Here is a 15,998-nt window from a genome sequence, read left to right as displayed (position 1 = left end):
TTGCCGCGGGTAACACCCAGGGTTAAGCCCAGAGACTGTTCACTATATTTCATGAATGACGAATGATGCAGTTTTTCATTTAAACTGAATTATATCCTATGATATCCTTGATTTAGTCTAGCATATGCTTTAAATCACTATATGTGTGGAAAACACAGAACGTTGAGTAATGATTTTACTTTGGTGGGTTAATAAAACAGTTTAAAGAAACAATTAATTATACACAGTTGCAGAAAATGAACTTGTTATGGACTGTTTTCAGCTTTTATTCAGAGTAGTAGTAGTAATATGCACAGCAGCCACAAAGACTTTGTTTATGTTTGTTGTGAGTCTTCAAATACACACACATGGACATACTACTAATACATTTCAGTAATATGACATTTTTATTGATGACATTTTGCCAATGGGAAAACCTGAAGTGAAACCTGAATGTTCAAAATGAGTCTCCTTGCAAATATTTTGTTAATGCTGCTGTAACTACTAGAAAGGAGCTTTCTCAAATGTTCTTTGGAAAAAGAATGCTGCTTCCAGAATAATTCAAGTTAATGAAAGTTTTATATCAATATAACCCTCCTTTTTCCATCGGCCATTTAGAATACACACATAATATTGAGGATAAAAGACTGTAGCCTATGTAGAAATAGTCACAATACAGACTGGAATATAGAATAAACAACATAACCGGAACAAGTCATTCAGAGAGGAAAACGTTCCAAGGCGGTAAGCCGGTCCGGTCAAACAATGTTTGTTTGCTTGTCAGTGGTGGGATTTCCCCTGCCTCGTGTTGCCTTTGCGGTTTTTGCTGCATCCTTCAGACGTTCATAGATAAGAAAAGGAACTGGAAAAAAAAAACACAAGAGGAGAAAAGGACTGAGTATGTTTATCGTTTTATCGTTTAGGAAATTGCTCACCCATACTCGATCCAAATGTTTTTGGTGCGTTGTGTGTGTGAGTGGTGCAGATCTGTGTGTGGTTAAGAATCCATACTGTACCGATAACCTCTTATCATATTGCAAAAAGGGACAAAGGGAAAGCTAGGAACAGTGTGATAATTTCTTCTAAATTCGTCCTCTATGCCTGCTCAATATATGTAATTTCCTGGTGGTACATTTCCTCCAGTAAATTTGTTCACAATGAAGATCAAATCTGATGGGTCTGTGTAAAGGTGTCAAGATATTTCTTTTAACCGTGCAAACATTTCCTCATACCTCTCTAAGAACTCACACACCATCAAATGCTGACGCAGAGGTTATTTGACCTTCAACACATCGATAAAAAAAGGTGCAGACTGCTACCCAGTGAGTAGCCAAATGTTTCTGTTCGTTCATGTGTGTGTGTGTGTGTGTGTGTGTGTGTGTGTGTGTGTGTGTGTGTGTACGTGTACGTGCACTGAGGATGGTCTGAATGTGAACAAACCTGTTTTGCTGCTCACTGCAAAGCACTCGCCACCTTTTTTTTCTCTGTGTTTTTAAAAGCATACAAATACTCTGCATCTTCATTTTGATGGTGTGCCAGTTCTTCTTGGACTGACTGACACATATATGCTGGAGCCAACGCTCATGGCAGGCTAGAGGTGAGTAACAGGCACCGCAACACCCATCTGTTGCATCCTCGGCCTAAGACCAACTTCACTTGGTTCCCTTTACTTTGAGAAGCCCATAGCTCACCTGTTGCATCCTAGGCCTAAGACCAATGCTGCGTTCACTTCACTTTGAGAAGCCCATAGCTCACCTGTTGCATACTAGGCCTAAGACCAATGCTGTGTTCACTTCACTTTGAGAAAGCCATAGCTCACCTGTTGCATACTAGGCCTAAGACCAATGCTGTGTTCACTTCACTTTGAGAAAGCCAGAGCTCACCTGTTGCATACTAGGCCTAAGACCAATGCTGTGTTCATTTCACTTTGAGAAAGCCATAGCTGACCTGTTGCATCGTAGGCCTAAGACCAATGCTGTGTTCACTTCACTTTGAGAAAGCCATAGCTCACCTGTTGCATACTAGGCCTAAGACCAATGCTGTGTTCACTTCACTTTGAGAAAGCCATAGCTCACCTGTTGCATACTAGGCCTAAGACCAATGCTGTGTTCACTTCACTTTGAGAAAGCCATAGCTCACCTGTTGCATATTCATAGTCACCTCTCCCTTCTTCATCTTGTCCATTGCTTGGAAGACTCCTACAAACAGCCAAGTCATAATACTGATGTGAGTGTGATGAAGGATGGTAATAATTAACAGAGGTAATAAAAAATAGCGGAAGTTGGACAAGCAGCAATGAACCATGAATGTAAGGGTAAACAACAGAGCACAATCTCAGTGCTGATGTGTATCTTATATCTGTCTGTGAAGCTGTCTGTGATCGGCAGTTTCTGACTTAGAAATATAAATGAGGGCCTCATTCTTCTTCTTTTGATCCACTTACGGAACATGTTCTCCAGACGCACGATGCAGGTGAGGTAGTCGTCGAAGTCAATGTCATAGTTCTTATCTGCAAAACGGAGGCCCAGCAGCTGGAGCAGTTTAGTGTTCAGATGCATACCTTTGAGTGGAGGAGGAAGAAGACACACACACACACACACACACACACACACACACACACACACACACACACACACACACACACACACACACACACACACACCACATCACATAGTGTTCAGATGCATACCTTTCAGTGATACAATTTGTATCATGTGTCTTACATGATACAAATTGTTGTCAGGTGCAACAAAATGGCACAATCGCCAAGGCACCATTTACAAAGTAATAGGGGAAGACACATGACTTACATTGTTGTTGAGGAAAACAAAATATGATCTCATGTAAAAAGTCTCACTAAACATTGACAAATATATTAGCAGTATATGGCAAGGTCATGGGATGCTAATCATGAGATGCTAATCTTGGGTTATGTGCAAAAAAAGTGCTCCTCTTCTAAGAAGGAACTTAAAAGGAATTTCACATATCTTATATACTTGGCATCTGCATCAGCTTGTGTATTGTGTACCGCTGTTTGTCATATATGCACATATAAGCTGGTTTTAAGTAAAGCTTCCTAATGAATTAACACTACATGTCAGCCAGAGGCAATGCTAACATTAATCACTGGAGTTGTACAGCCATGTGGAGTACGCCGTCCCCGGACACCAGCAGCAGAGAGCCAAGCCATGACAACCGTGACAGGCCTGCTGCGCCCCCTACCGGACATCCATATGTTCTGAGGGAAAACAGGTCTTCCTGGTGCTTTGATGTGGGTATTGAGTGTGTGAGGGGACTATTTTATCTGTTGCCCCCTAGTGGAAATCCATATGTTCTTAAGGGAAAACGGGTCTTTGTGGTGATAAACATTTTTTTTTTCAATTTGGTGTTGGTTTTGAGTGCATCTCATGTGTCTCATTGACTGTGTGAGGGGACTCTTTTACCTGCTGCTTTGAGAGCAATGCGGAGCTCATATGAAGACATGCGGCCTGAGCGATCCGTGTCAAAGGACAGGAACAACATCTTAAAAACAACAGCACAAAGGCCACCATTATTACACACAATTATTTCCATGGAAACAGACAGACAGCATAGAGCAGGGGTCTTCAACCTTTTTCAGCCCAAGGACCCCTTGGCTGAGAGAGACACTGAGCAGGGACCCCCACCCCCGCCGCCCAAAATTTAGGCCTGATATTCATATATTTTATCTGGATCTAACAAACTAATTTGTAACACACAACTCGTTTCAATTTATTCTGTTCATAATTTTATGATTTTTTTTCTCCCTTACAGTTAGCCATTACTCCGTATTCAATGAGGGCGGGGACAAATAATTGAGTAGCTTGAGAAGCTTAAGTATGGATGAAATATCTCATACCTAGTGAGAGGCCTGACGTTTGACAATTCATCACTCATGTCTTTGGCAACAAGATTTTCCCTATGAAGCATTCAGTGCGTCACACATGGCTCTTGCACCGACTGTGCACATTGCGACACATTTTGGCCAGGGTATATCATGTTCACGGAAAAAAATGTCGATCACTTTGAAAGTCTCTGAACTTTTTTGCACGTCCATGCAGCTGCTTACAGAATATAAATTCCTCCTGCATCTCATTTTGGTCGACAACCACACAAACGCTAAAAGCAGAGGGTCGTTTGACACGTCTGTGGATTCATCTAATTGTAGTGCAAAATAATCTGCTTTCGGGAGTTTCGCGACTAGTTGTGCCCTCACATCAGCTGCCAATTCAACAATTGAAAGGGGAAAAAAGCAAAGGGATGCTTTTCAGTTTTTTTCAGGTACTCCTCCTTCCCAAACATCGTTTTTCACATATTACTAGCTGCTGGCAATATTAAACTTTCCGCAATTATGTATGGCGTTTTGGTCTGAGCGACACGTAATGCAACTTGATAAGATGGTTTTAAAGCTAGCTCGCCAACTGTGGCTGATTGTCTGCTGGCCCTCAAAAGATTTTAAACGGGAAATATTAAATGTTTGTTTCTTTCAAGTGAGCATGGGTTGTCTCTAAGTCTAAGTGTCGTTGCAGCTTTGATGTCTTCATACTTTCGTTTGATAGCACGGGAGAGCAAACCACGCACACTGGTAGTTTGTCACCATCAGTCTCTTTGTAGGTGAAGCCAAACTTCAGATAATTATTTGAATATTTACGTGTTTTCTACAGTTTGCGTTTTTGGGTATTAAGGCATGTTGGCATCGTCTGAAGGTAGATCATCTGAACCGCCATCAGTGCTGTATGACGTGAAGCTTTTGTTCCGAGAAATTACAAAACTTTTAAATTGTATGGTTATGGCAGGTAACGTGTTTTGGCACCAGATAGCTAAATGTAGCTAAAAGTGCATATGTTGCCATGGTAATCAAATGATCGCGTGAAGATTCATGGGTAGCCTATTTATTATTTTATAAACGAATAGAAAGCAATTGTTACGATCTGTTTATGTTTATGTAGCCTATTGGACGTTTTTAATTTTTGGAAGAGGGAAAAATGCTTCAGATGAAATAATTTGGCCGACCCCCTGCAGTACCTCCGCGGACCCCCGGTTGAAGACCCCTGGCATAGAGCTTAGCTTTTGAAACTTTGACCCATTGTTTTGGCTGAAAGATCGCCATGACTACCCCTAGAACTCTCATTCATTGGTTTCCATGGAAATATGAAAACAATGAGACTATACTGGTACCCGTAGAACTCCCACTTATTGTGATAACACACTGGTAGCATGACTGGTTGGCAACCTAATGTACCAGAACGTCTGTTACACGGATTCAGATTCCCCTTGGCACACTACTAAATACAATAAAAATGTACTTACAATCCATTTCTTCAGTTTTTCCCAGAAGACTTTAAACTCCTGAAATTCAAGTGTGCCTGTGTTGTCCACCTAGGATTTCACCATATAGGAAAACATAACGTATGTATTTCATTTGACTTTGTTATGTGTCATGGTGCATTATCATACAGTGCTGATCTGTTCAATACAGAAGGATACATCCATCAGGTTGATGATGCTGTGGCAGGTGTTCAGAGTGAGGCCTTCAAACTTGATCTCTTTCCCTGGGGGGGGAGCAAAACAGGCATGAGCAAATCTTCACCAGTGTTAAAAACTATTGCCCCATTTTTCCATGAGATCAAACGGGAGATAAAGAAAGAAAAATAGAAAAAACACTAAACAATCCAAGCCTATGCTACAGCTCAGAAACAACATGTAATACTGAAAAACACACCTTTATCTTTCTAGTAGAGAAATGACTGACCATATGGACATTTTTTACACTGGCCAATTCAAGGGAACAAAGTGATGTTTTTACTGAGGCCCTACTTAGTAATTACTGAGGTGTAAATGTATGTATCGGATTATTAATACATTATTAATGTAATATATTGGACTATTCATATATTATTCAAATTATTATATTTGTTGCACACATTTTTTGGCACATAATATTATTAGTTGTTACAGCATTCCTGGCCTTTCCTTGTGATGTCTGGAGTTGAAATAGGTGAGCTACAGGGATGGCACTTACTTCTGCCTAAAACACCATTGAGGACCTGTTGCAGTTCTCTAGCACTAATGGCCTGATCCTGTGGGGTGAACAGATAAGGGAGAGATGGAAGGAGACAGAGAGAGACAGAGAGAGGGAGAGAGAGAGAGAGAGAAAAAAAGAGAGAGAGAGCAAGAGAGAGAGAAAAAAAGAGAGAGAGCAATAGAGCGAGAGAGAGAAAGAGAGAGAGAGAGATAAAAAGAGAGAGACAGAGAGAGAGAGAGAGAGAGAAAGAGAGAGAGAGAGAAAATTAAAAACCTCCAACTGCCTCGCCAACACTGTACATAGACATACATAAAAAATGAGGCCAAATGCCTGGAGAGGTGAGAGCATAATTGTGCAGTAAAGAGACCAACTTCAACCCCTTGATGAACCTGCTCAATGACACTTTTACTTTAAGGCCAGTAGGGGGAGGTATTGTGCTTAAAGAGAAGTGCAATGCTGTGTCCTGCAGCACAGTAGTGAGTTACTGTATATCTAGGAAGTTAACTCTCGTTCTGCTTGACAACCAAAGCACAGACTGTAGGCTTTGCGATACTTTGAAAGCAATCATTTCGGAGCTCTGTTCAGTTAAGAATCAATTGAGATTTCAGCCAATGAGATATTCAATTCCTTATGCTGGTGGGAGTACTCCACATCCTACAACTCAACAAACCAGCTTGCCCTCTAGTCTAAACAGAGATCACACCTTACTGTGGCATTTCACTGGCTGTATAGTCTTAGAGCACCTCACACTAAAATACACACACACACACACACACACACACACACACACACACACACACACACACACACACACACACACACACACACACACACACACACACACACACACACACACACACACACACACACACACACACCATAACTATGTGCCTCTGTTCTATGATTTTAATCTCAGATGAGTTAGTGTTGTGTGTGTGTGTGTGTGTCTACTCAGCATACCGAGCCGGCGATCTGCACAAACAGCCTCCTCAGGCCTTTCTCCTCGTCTGTCTCCTCCTCTGGGGAGCTGGGCATGGGAGGCTGAAACACACATTAACACATTAACACACATAAACATATTAACACACATTAACACACATAAACACACACACATAAACACATTAACACACATAAACACACATAAACACACACACATAAACACACATTAACACACATAAACACACACACATAAACACACACACATAAACACACACACATAAACACACATTAACACACATTAACACACATAAACACACATTAACACACATTAACACACATAAACACACATTAACACACATAAACACACACACATAAACACACATAAACACACACACATAAACACACACACATAAACACACATTAACACACAATCCAAAGCATACTACACTTGTCGTACTACATATACACACATTAACACACACACGCTATCCAAAGCTTACTACACCTGAAGTACTACATATCCTCTGTGCAGCCCAACTGCATACCGGTATATTGTTACAAAAATAATACAACTTAAGGAATAACGACGATGATAATGAATGATAGATTATATAAACTCACGTCTGGCAGGTCAGCCTCAATAGTGTTCCCCATTTCCCTGTTGATTGGGGGACAAAAGAGAAAGCAGGTGACCAATCAGAACGAGGCAAAGAAGGGAGATCAGTAAAGAGGTGGAGAATGGCAGACAGGACATATGACTGATGGATTCATGGCCAACTGTGTGTGTGTGTGTGTGTGTGCGTGTGTGTGTGTGTGTGTGTGTGTGGTGCAGATTGTTTGTGTGGTGGTTCATCACACAGGATAATGAATGACAGGGTAACACACACACACACAAACCCACCCACCCACACACACACACACACTGGCAGAATGAGATACTGGCAGAAAGTTTCTGTGTGTGTGTGTGTGTGTGTGTGTGTGTGTGTGTGTGTGTGTGTGTGTGTGTGTGTGTGTGTGTGTGTTCGGGAGGGTTACAGAGGGTGTGTGTGTGTGTGTGTGTGTGTGTAGTGGCCAGCGTCCACATACATGGTGTTGGCCTTCTTCTCGGAGAAGATGCGCAGCATGAAGTCGGCCTCGTGGTGCGGCTGGAAGGTGGTGGGCACCAGCACGTATTTGCCCGGGGGCAGCAGGAAGCGCTCCGACACCTCCCGCTGGTTGATGTAGGTGCGGCTGCGCGCCTTAGACGGGTGGTAGCGGAAGAAGTCCTTCCCCAGGTGGTCCTCGTCCTCAGGGGCCTGTATGATGGACGGTAAGCCAGGAGGGACAAACAAAACAAAGGCCAAAACTGAAAAGGGTCTGAGGTGAGCTGGCCTCTGATTCTCTCTGCTGTATTCACTATGATCCAATCCCTCCTTCATTTCTTTATCACTTCACCTCTCTGTTTCTCTTTCTCTCTGTGATTCTCTCACCAGTTCTTTATTGCCCATTCTCCCTCTCTTTCTGTTACCTGTCTTTTTCATTCTCTATCTATCCCACACTCAACACTCTCTTCCTTCCTTCCTTTCTTCCTTCCTCTCTCTCTCTCTCTCTCTCAATCCCTTTCTCTTTCCCTCTCCCTCCCTCCCGCTCCCTCTCGCTTTCTCTCTGACCTCATACATGGCGAAGCCAATGGTCTCCAGGTCCAGTCCCTCCTTCCTGAGCTCGCGGCGGTTCTTCTGCATCAGGGCCACGATCACGCTGCACTGGTCGTCCTCGTCGTCCGCGTCCTCCAGGGTCAGCTTGAACTGCGGGTTCGTCCAGAAAGTGTCTGAGGACAACACCGATACAGTCAGTGACTTTGGACAGTGTTACTAGACTGATGCACCTCGAGCACACATTATTACAGCGTTTCCCAATGATGAAAATTAGGTTTTATCGGGGAAGCATAATAAAGATACTCGTCGTGATGGAACTGTGGATTTGTCCAGAACGTGTCTGAGGACGATATCGTCACGGTCAGCGACCGCGCAGTGTAACTGTAACCTGTGTAACCTGTGTCATTGAAGTAAAGGTGTATTAATGGTTCCGTAATGATTTCATTAAATGCGTGGATATGAATTCAATGTATGTGTGTCCTGTGTTGTGTGTACAAGTACAGTCCCACACCGGTGTCAAACTCGAACAACGTCGGATGTGGGATGCGGACACGCTATACAGAGGCTAAAGCCCACGAGTGCTAACGTCTGCTGCTAACAGGTCTCTTCAGGTGTCGGAGAGTGAGCTTTACTCACGGCACAGCTCCGTGCCCGCCGGCTACCGTTACATTACAGTGTTGCTTTGTGGCCCTCTCCTGCTGTTCCTCTAGCATACATGACTAAACCTATTATGACTAATTATCCAATTTATAAAGTGAAGCGCTTTCAGGCAAGCATGGTCAGGGAGGCGAGACCAGACACCAGCTCTTGATGGATGAAGACAATCACATCAGACTAATTAAGGACGATAATTACCTAATAAGCTAACGGGCTCAGTCAGCTAGTAGAGGAGGAGGAAATACATAATTAAAGCTTGAAATGGGAAACACATAATTAAGGTTTTAAATGAAAGGGTTTGGAAAAGACATATTTATTCATGACACATCTTATCGGAACAGAGGACTTGTGTGTCTGAGTGTTTTTGTATCTAAGTGTGTGCATGTGTACAATCTCACTCACATAATAACATTCAGTCCCTCTCTCACACAGAGAGAGGGACTGAATGTTATTATGTGAGTGAGATTGTTATTGTGTGCATACATATGAGCATTTAGACTGTGCGTGTGTGTGTGTGTGTTAGCATGCATATGCAAATTTGAGTCTGTGCACACAAGAGTGTGTGCATATGCGTTTGTGTGTGTGTGTGTGTGTGTGTGTGTGTGTGTTACTGCTGTTTTGTTACATTAGTTAGCGTGGAGCTGCAGTGTGAGTGCCAGCGGACTATTCCCCTCTCTGACCTATGAAGTTCCTGCAGCCTCCGGCGGTGGAGCCCCTGATCCAGTTGCCCTCGAACTGGTTCACCTCCCACTTCCTTTTCACGTTATCCGTCAGGGAGTCGGGGGTCAGGTTACAGATCTCAATCTTATCGAAGTTGGCCTTAAAGTCATCAAACTCCATCCTACGGAGAGAACGTGGGTTGGTTGACGGCGTTAGCAGTTCTGGGGGGCATTTTGGACTTGCAGAACACTTCAATTTGCAGAAAATATAATACATTTTGTACAGTATTCTATTAAAACAATGGCATCATAATGTAGCCCTGTGCTATGTATGTTTACCAGCACTGACCAGAATTCTCCATCATCCGTGGAGCGCTGCAGAATACGGTCCTTCTCCGCCTTGTCGATCGTATTCCACTCTCTGGAACTGTTCAACACAGAGCATCTCGTTAATGACACGAAAGCAGACCACTACTAGACGTTTGAAAGCTGCACAAACTGTTGGACTAGAGCTTTAGCTGAAGTTCTACCTGAACAGTTCATTTATTTGCTTGGCCATCCTGTTCTCATTTTATAACCTTTTATAACGTCTCTCTGGTGCGTGTTTATTGGGATGTAAACAAATAAAATAAACAAATAAATAAATAAAAGTACTCTGGTGTCACTGTAAACGTTCTTGATGTAGTTTTAGTTTGTGACTAGTGATTGATTAATGATTGGTGTAGTGATTGTATAGTGATTGATTAAAGATTGATTCATGATTGGTGTATTGATTGTTTAGTGATTGAACTCACTCGTCGCTCCATCGGCCATTCCATTCAACCTGCCCCCATGGATTCCTCACCCGAATCAAGCGAACCTTACTCCCTCTGTAGTTCACCTACGACAGAGACACAGGGACACATGAAAACATGAAAAAGGAAACTACAGAAAACAAGAACAAGTGTTAATAAAATAACTCTACTTCCTCTGTAGTGTATCTACACCTGAAGGTGAAGGAGACAGGGGCACATGAAAACATAAAACTGAAATCAGTGAGCAGACATAACACTGGGCTACTCGTGACACTGGGCTACTCTTCTTCACAGTGACGGTACCTCTTCCACGCCAGTGATGGAGTAGGCGTGGCCTTTGACGAGGCCAGTGGAGGTCCGGGCCTCAGATTCTGCGGAGCTGGTGATCTACGGAGAAACGTTCAAGAGTGAATAGAAAGACTGAGATGTTTCAATTATTATGCAAAAACGAATCAATGCCAAACCTACAGTAGGTTACACAGTCTACACATTTCATCAGCCTACACATGCTACAGGTTTATAATAATGGTAATTGTGTCCCTGTGCGAAAGACCTTTATTTGGTACCTGACTGGCCTAATGTTGTTGTTCCCAGGGGAACTTATGTCTAATGTGTTCCGCACACAGAACCTGTTTCCAGGGAACTTACGTCGATGGAGCAGCCCAGCATAGAGCCTCTGTCCAGGGCCTTCCTGAGGATGTGGAAGAGGTCGTCGGGAGCCTTCTTGGTTTCGTACATCTCGCCCACGCCCCCGGTGAAGTCCTCCATGGCCTCCAGAGTGCTGCCTCCCTTCAGAGACTCATAGCTCCCGTGCAGCCTGAGAGAAAGAAGATGGTGAACCCAGAGACTCATAGCTCCCTATGCAGCCTGAGACAAAGAGGACGGTGAACCCCAGTGGAACGACGTTACCCTTTACATTGGGTTGACTTGCCACTTGAATGTAAACAACTGGAGAGTCACCATTTAATGCCTGATTTAATATGTCTTTTTTTTCATACATGCTGCCGGCAGCATTAAAGAGGAATGTTAAAGTGAGTGAAAAAAGAGTATATCTTATAAATAGTTTTTTGGTTACATTTGAATGCAAATATAACTGAAGGGACATCTGTTAACTTAACACTGATATTGTGTTTAGTTAGGTTCAGATGTTGGCAAACAAAATACGGCCGTGGACCAAGTTGGGGCCTTTACGTATTATCCACTACAGGTAGTTTATGTACACTAATATACAATATATAAAAGATACCATAGTTAGTATAACCCCAAAGCTGGGCATAGTCTCTGCATGCATTCCCAGGGTATATGTAACCCAGGTGAGGTTTGGAGGAAGTGGGGGGTCTTACTTGGCGTAGGCCTTTTCCAGCAGAGCGCTCCAGAACTCGGTTTTGTCGGCCGAGTGGACAAACACCAGGCGGTTCCTCACCGCGGGGAGACGGTCGTCCACCACCACGTCCAGCCACTTGTTGTGTTTCCAGAACTGAGAGACAGAGAGAGAGAAAGAGAGAGAGAGAGGGAGAGGCGAGAGAGAGAAAAGGGGTGAGACATGATGAGGAAAGGAGATATACGTAGAGATATCTCCGTGTGTGTGTCTATGTGTGTGTGCGTGTAGGTATGGAAAAGGTTTGTAGAAAACATATAGGAATCCCACTTGTCATGTAAAAAATGTTGCATTATAAATCTGTGTCAAAGAGCTTGCAAATACATTCCATACTAAAATGGCATAATGCCCTTCAACAGGCCAGGTATATTTGTTCTATGCTACTATATATGAAAGGGGCCATCATTTTTTGTTAACGCACTGTTATTGTATATACTATATAAAAAAATGAACATATATGAATTTTACAAACTTTTGGGGATATTTGAACTCACAAAACAAGATTATCCCACCATCCAGTGACATTTACCTGGAAGTGGAAGATTCCGGCATATCCGTGGCCAAAGTCCTGATCGTGGGGCACGACTCTGCCCAAGGTTTCCTCCTGGAGGGTCAAAGAGGCGATGGCTGCCAGAAGCCAGCAGTCCCCTGAAAAGAAACACAAATGCATTATGGGTAACGGCCCCTACCTTACTTACGTCACTCTTAAGCAATACGGCTCCAACAAATACTCATTGAAGGTCCAACATGTAACTTTTTGAAACAAATACTCATTAAAGGTCCAACATTGTAACTTTTTGAAACAAACTCATTAAAGGTCCAACATGTAATTTTTTTTATACATGTACTGTATGTTTTGATAGAAATGTATAATACTTATTTTTTTCTTTTACACATATTTGTATACATTCATATGGAACATGTTGATGTAAATCATGTCTGTGTTCTAAAAAAAACAATGTTCATTTTCGTCTGTCTGTTGTGTCTTACCCAGCTGTCCTTGGCATATGTCTGTTCTGGTCGCGCCCCCTTGGATGAATTTAGGGTTTTCACACAGCTCCTACAGGCAGAGAGGAGAGCCAGAGGTGAGAAACATTTGGGGAGGGGGGGGGGTCACAAGATCCAGGCGAAACAAAAATCTTGTTTCTTTGTGTTTTTCCAGATGGGAGTGACAAGAGTTGTTGCTTTTGTAAGGTGTGGTCACATTCCTGGCATTGCAAATTAAACTTGTTCCATTCAAAGGAGTGTGACACAAAAACACATGCAAGTTAGACACACACACACATACATATTCACAAACACACACACACACACACACCCTTTAACTGAGTTGTGGCATTCACTGAAGCAACGCCTGCGAAAGAAATGCAGCCCTGATGATTGATCAGTAATGGCTCTCACAGCACACTGGTTCATTTACCAGACACTTGATACAAACCAGAGTTGATTTTATCGTCATCAATCCTTACAAGATATTAGGAGTCATCAAAACCAATCACAGCACAGCAGCCACAACAAAGTATTATTTAAATAGACTATAGTAATCGCTTGAATTGCTTCTGTCGGGTGTTAAAAGTGACTTAAAAGCTAACTGCAACTGAGTGTAACTGTAATCATATAGGCAGTTTCCTGCATACTAATATACACCACTGTAAAGAGAACTTGCTGCAGACAACTGTACCGATGGGACAGTTCAAGTTCAACATTCAAGTGCAGTGTTAGCACCATGGGGGGGGGGGGGGGGGGGGCACGTGTGTGTGTGTGTGTGGGTGTGTGTGTTTGCTGGCTCATAGCACAGGAATGGCTGGCTGGTTAACACACACACACACACACACACACACACACACTGGCATAATGTGATTTTTTCTCTCTCACTGCCACTACTCCTGTCAAGGACCTGCTTGTCAACCTGAAGAACAGGTTTATAAAACACACAATAAAAATACCGATGGAAAGAAACACTCCAAATCAGATGGCAGCAAACAACTTCCCTGTTTGAAAGCGAAATTCAGACATCTGCATTTAAACACATTAAACAACACACACGCACACACATAAATGCTTGCATACACAAACACTGACACTACTTCAACTGGAAAAGTTAAAGATGCTTTATCTACGCCTTTGGATTTGACTGCTTGACAATGCAAGTGAACAACTGAAGCTCATACTATTGTGTGTGTGTGTGTGTGCTTCCAAATTGTGGGTTAAGCTTTCAGAAACAGTTCATTTGTGGCATTGTTTGTGTCTGTGCCAAAAGTGGCTGTGAATGGGGCACTGCTGTGATCCAAGGGCATCGCTGTGCACCGTCAAATTAACTCACTATGATGCCCGTGTGTTTGGCACTGTTGGCAGTGACAGGGTATTGGCACAGCTCAACCGGACCTCGGTGAAGTCATTAGGTCATGGGGTCAACTCAACAATTGTGCTCAGGAATGGCTACCACATAAGCCTCAGCTGACCAGTGCAAGTCAATTTTGATCCAATTGAACACAACATTTTTATGTTGACTATTATCGATCTAGTAAATAAAACATTGATTGTATCATTTAAACAAACAGATGAGATTACTATAACCATCTGAATTAGGCCTAGCTCTGTATATATGTATACAAACACACATAGTCCCCATGAACTCATTAACTTAGTGTGTCTGGGGGCATGTTCTTTCCACCTGAACTGTGCTACTGTTGTGAAAGCAGAAAGAATGTGCTTTTGCAGGCAAAGGGCGTTGGAACAGGGATATGCGTGCACCCAGATATCACGATAACACTGACTAGTCACTGACTGAGAATGAAGCGTCTACCAAGCTGTCATTCAAGCTTTGAAGGAGTTCAACATCCAGTGTTCAAGCTTTGAAGGAGTTCAATATCCAGTGTTGAAATGAACAGTTCTTGAAAGGATGTGTAGCTTGATCATTGGCTTTCATGCACTCATCCAAGTGTTACATTAATGTTGGAAGTCAAATAATTCGTACCTTATTCAAGACTGCATTTATGGTATATGATACACATAGAAAGTGGAAAGACAGGACAGTGTGAGACAAAACCTTGCCTTGCCTCACATGGGCATGAGAAATGTGTAATACCTGCTTAATATTTTTATCATATGGTTTACATTTATAATGTATAGGGCTCATTCAGCAACAAGAGAAGGTTTTAGCCTTCTACCTCCTCAGGCCAGTGGTACATTAAGCCCATGTTTTAAGAGTTCACCATCTCTCCCCTACGGTGGCCCAGATGTGTCAAATGACTTACCTTTGGCCTCTTCCACTCAAAGTTGATGGGCACACTCTGACTGTAGAAGAGTGTGGAGTCTTCAGCGGGGAAGTCAGGGTCCTCGAACAGAACCTTCCTACGCAGGCAGTCCTGTCGGATCTCCTCGAATGTGCGTCCGTCCGACTGCACGCTCTCGGCTTTTCGGGCCTTGGCAGAACCCCTGGCGAGGGTGGAACTGGATGGCATCTTTGGAACCGCAATGAGTGGAACAGACCAACCGAGGAACCACTACTCACAATGAATGAGCGTGGAAGACAGGGAGAGAGCAAGTGACACACTCTACTATGACGGCCAGAGATGGGCGTGTGTTTTTTACGACACTCTTACACACACACACCTAGTCTATTCCCACCTGCCTGACAATCATCAATGAAGGAAACTGACTGACAAGCTGAGCAGGTAAGTGCCACACCTGCCTCGGCGACATAAACTGGTTCACCTGCCCTGACGATGGTTGCCGCGCCCGTCAAAACCGTCAGGCCCCTCCCGCTTGGCCGAGACTCTGAGTGGGTGGAAGAGCATTCTCTCTCCCTGCTTGGCTGGACCTGCACTGTTGTGACCATTCTGGAATGTTCTTGTAGAGGGGGGTGTCTCTTTGATGGCACAGAAGGCACCATTCTTCACATTCTAAGGATTC

General features: G+C 43.1%; 1 protein-coding gene across 1 annotated transcript; it reads right to left on the bottom strand.

Moving 5' to 3' along the window:
• Positions 1-242: 242 nt before the first annotated feature.
• Positions 243-15,906, bottom strand: capn9 (calpain 9). Its single transcript, XM_031562124.2, has 20 exons — positions 15,341-15,906; positions 13,074-13,143; positions 12,613-12,731; positions 12,049-12,182; positions 11,354-11,522; positions 11,009-11,092; positions 10,706-10,791; positions 10,261-10,338; positions 9,933-10,093; positions 8,611-8,768; positions 8,048-8,256; positions 7,583-7,619; positions 6,983-7,063; positions 6,020-6,077; positions 5,485-5,549; positions 5,308-5,376; positions 3,423-3,501; positions 2,423-2,539; positions 2,119-2,177; positions 243-841 (listed from the first exon to the last, which is right to left on the bottom strand). Exons 1-20 carry the CDS (start codon positions 15,545-15,547, stop codon positions 815-817), a joined length of 2,067 nt encoding a protein of 688 aa, XP_031417984.1. The 5' UTR covers positions 15,548-15,906; the 3' UTR covers positions 243-814.
• Positions 15,907-15,998: the final 92 nt, after the last annotated feature.

Source organism: Clupea harengus, chromosome 24 (assembly GCF_900700415.2).
Source record: "Clupea harengus chromosome 24, Ch_v2.0.2, whole genome shotgun sequence".
NCBI lineage: Eukaryota > Metazoa > Chordata > Actinopteri > Clupeiformes > Clupeidae > Clupea > Clupea harengus.
This window is presented reverse-complemented; position numbering and strand designations above follow the sequence as displayed.

Coding starts and splice junctions, on each gene's coding strand:
- capn9 (XM_031562124.2), bottom strand. CDS start 15,547: ATGCCATCCAGTTCCACCCTCGCCAGGGGTTCTGCCAAGGCCCGAAAA. Junction 10,094..10,260: donor ACGGATGATGGAGAATTCTG/GTCAGTGCTGGT, acceptor TTCTCTCCGTAG/GATGGAGTTTGATGACTTTA. Junction 6,078..6,982: donor TTGTGCAGATCGCCGGCTCG/GTATGCTGAGTA, acceptor TTCACCCCACAG/GATCAGGCCATTAGTGCTAG.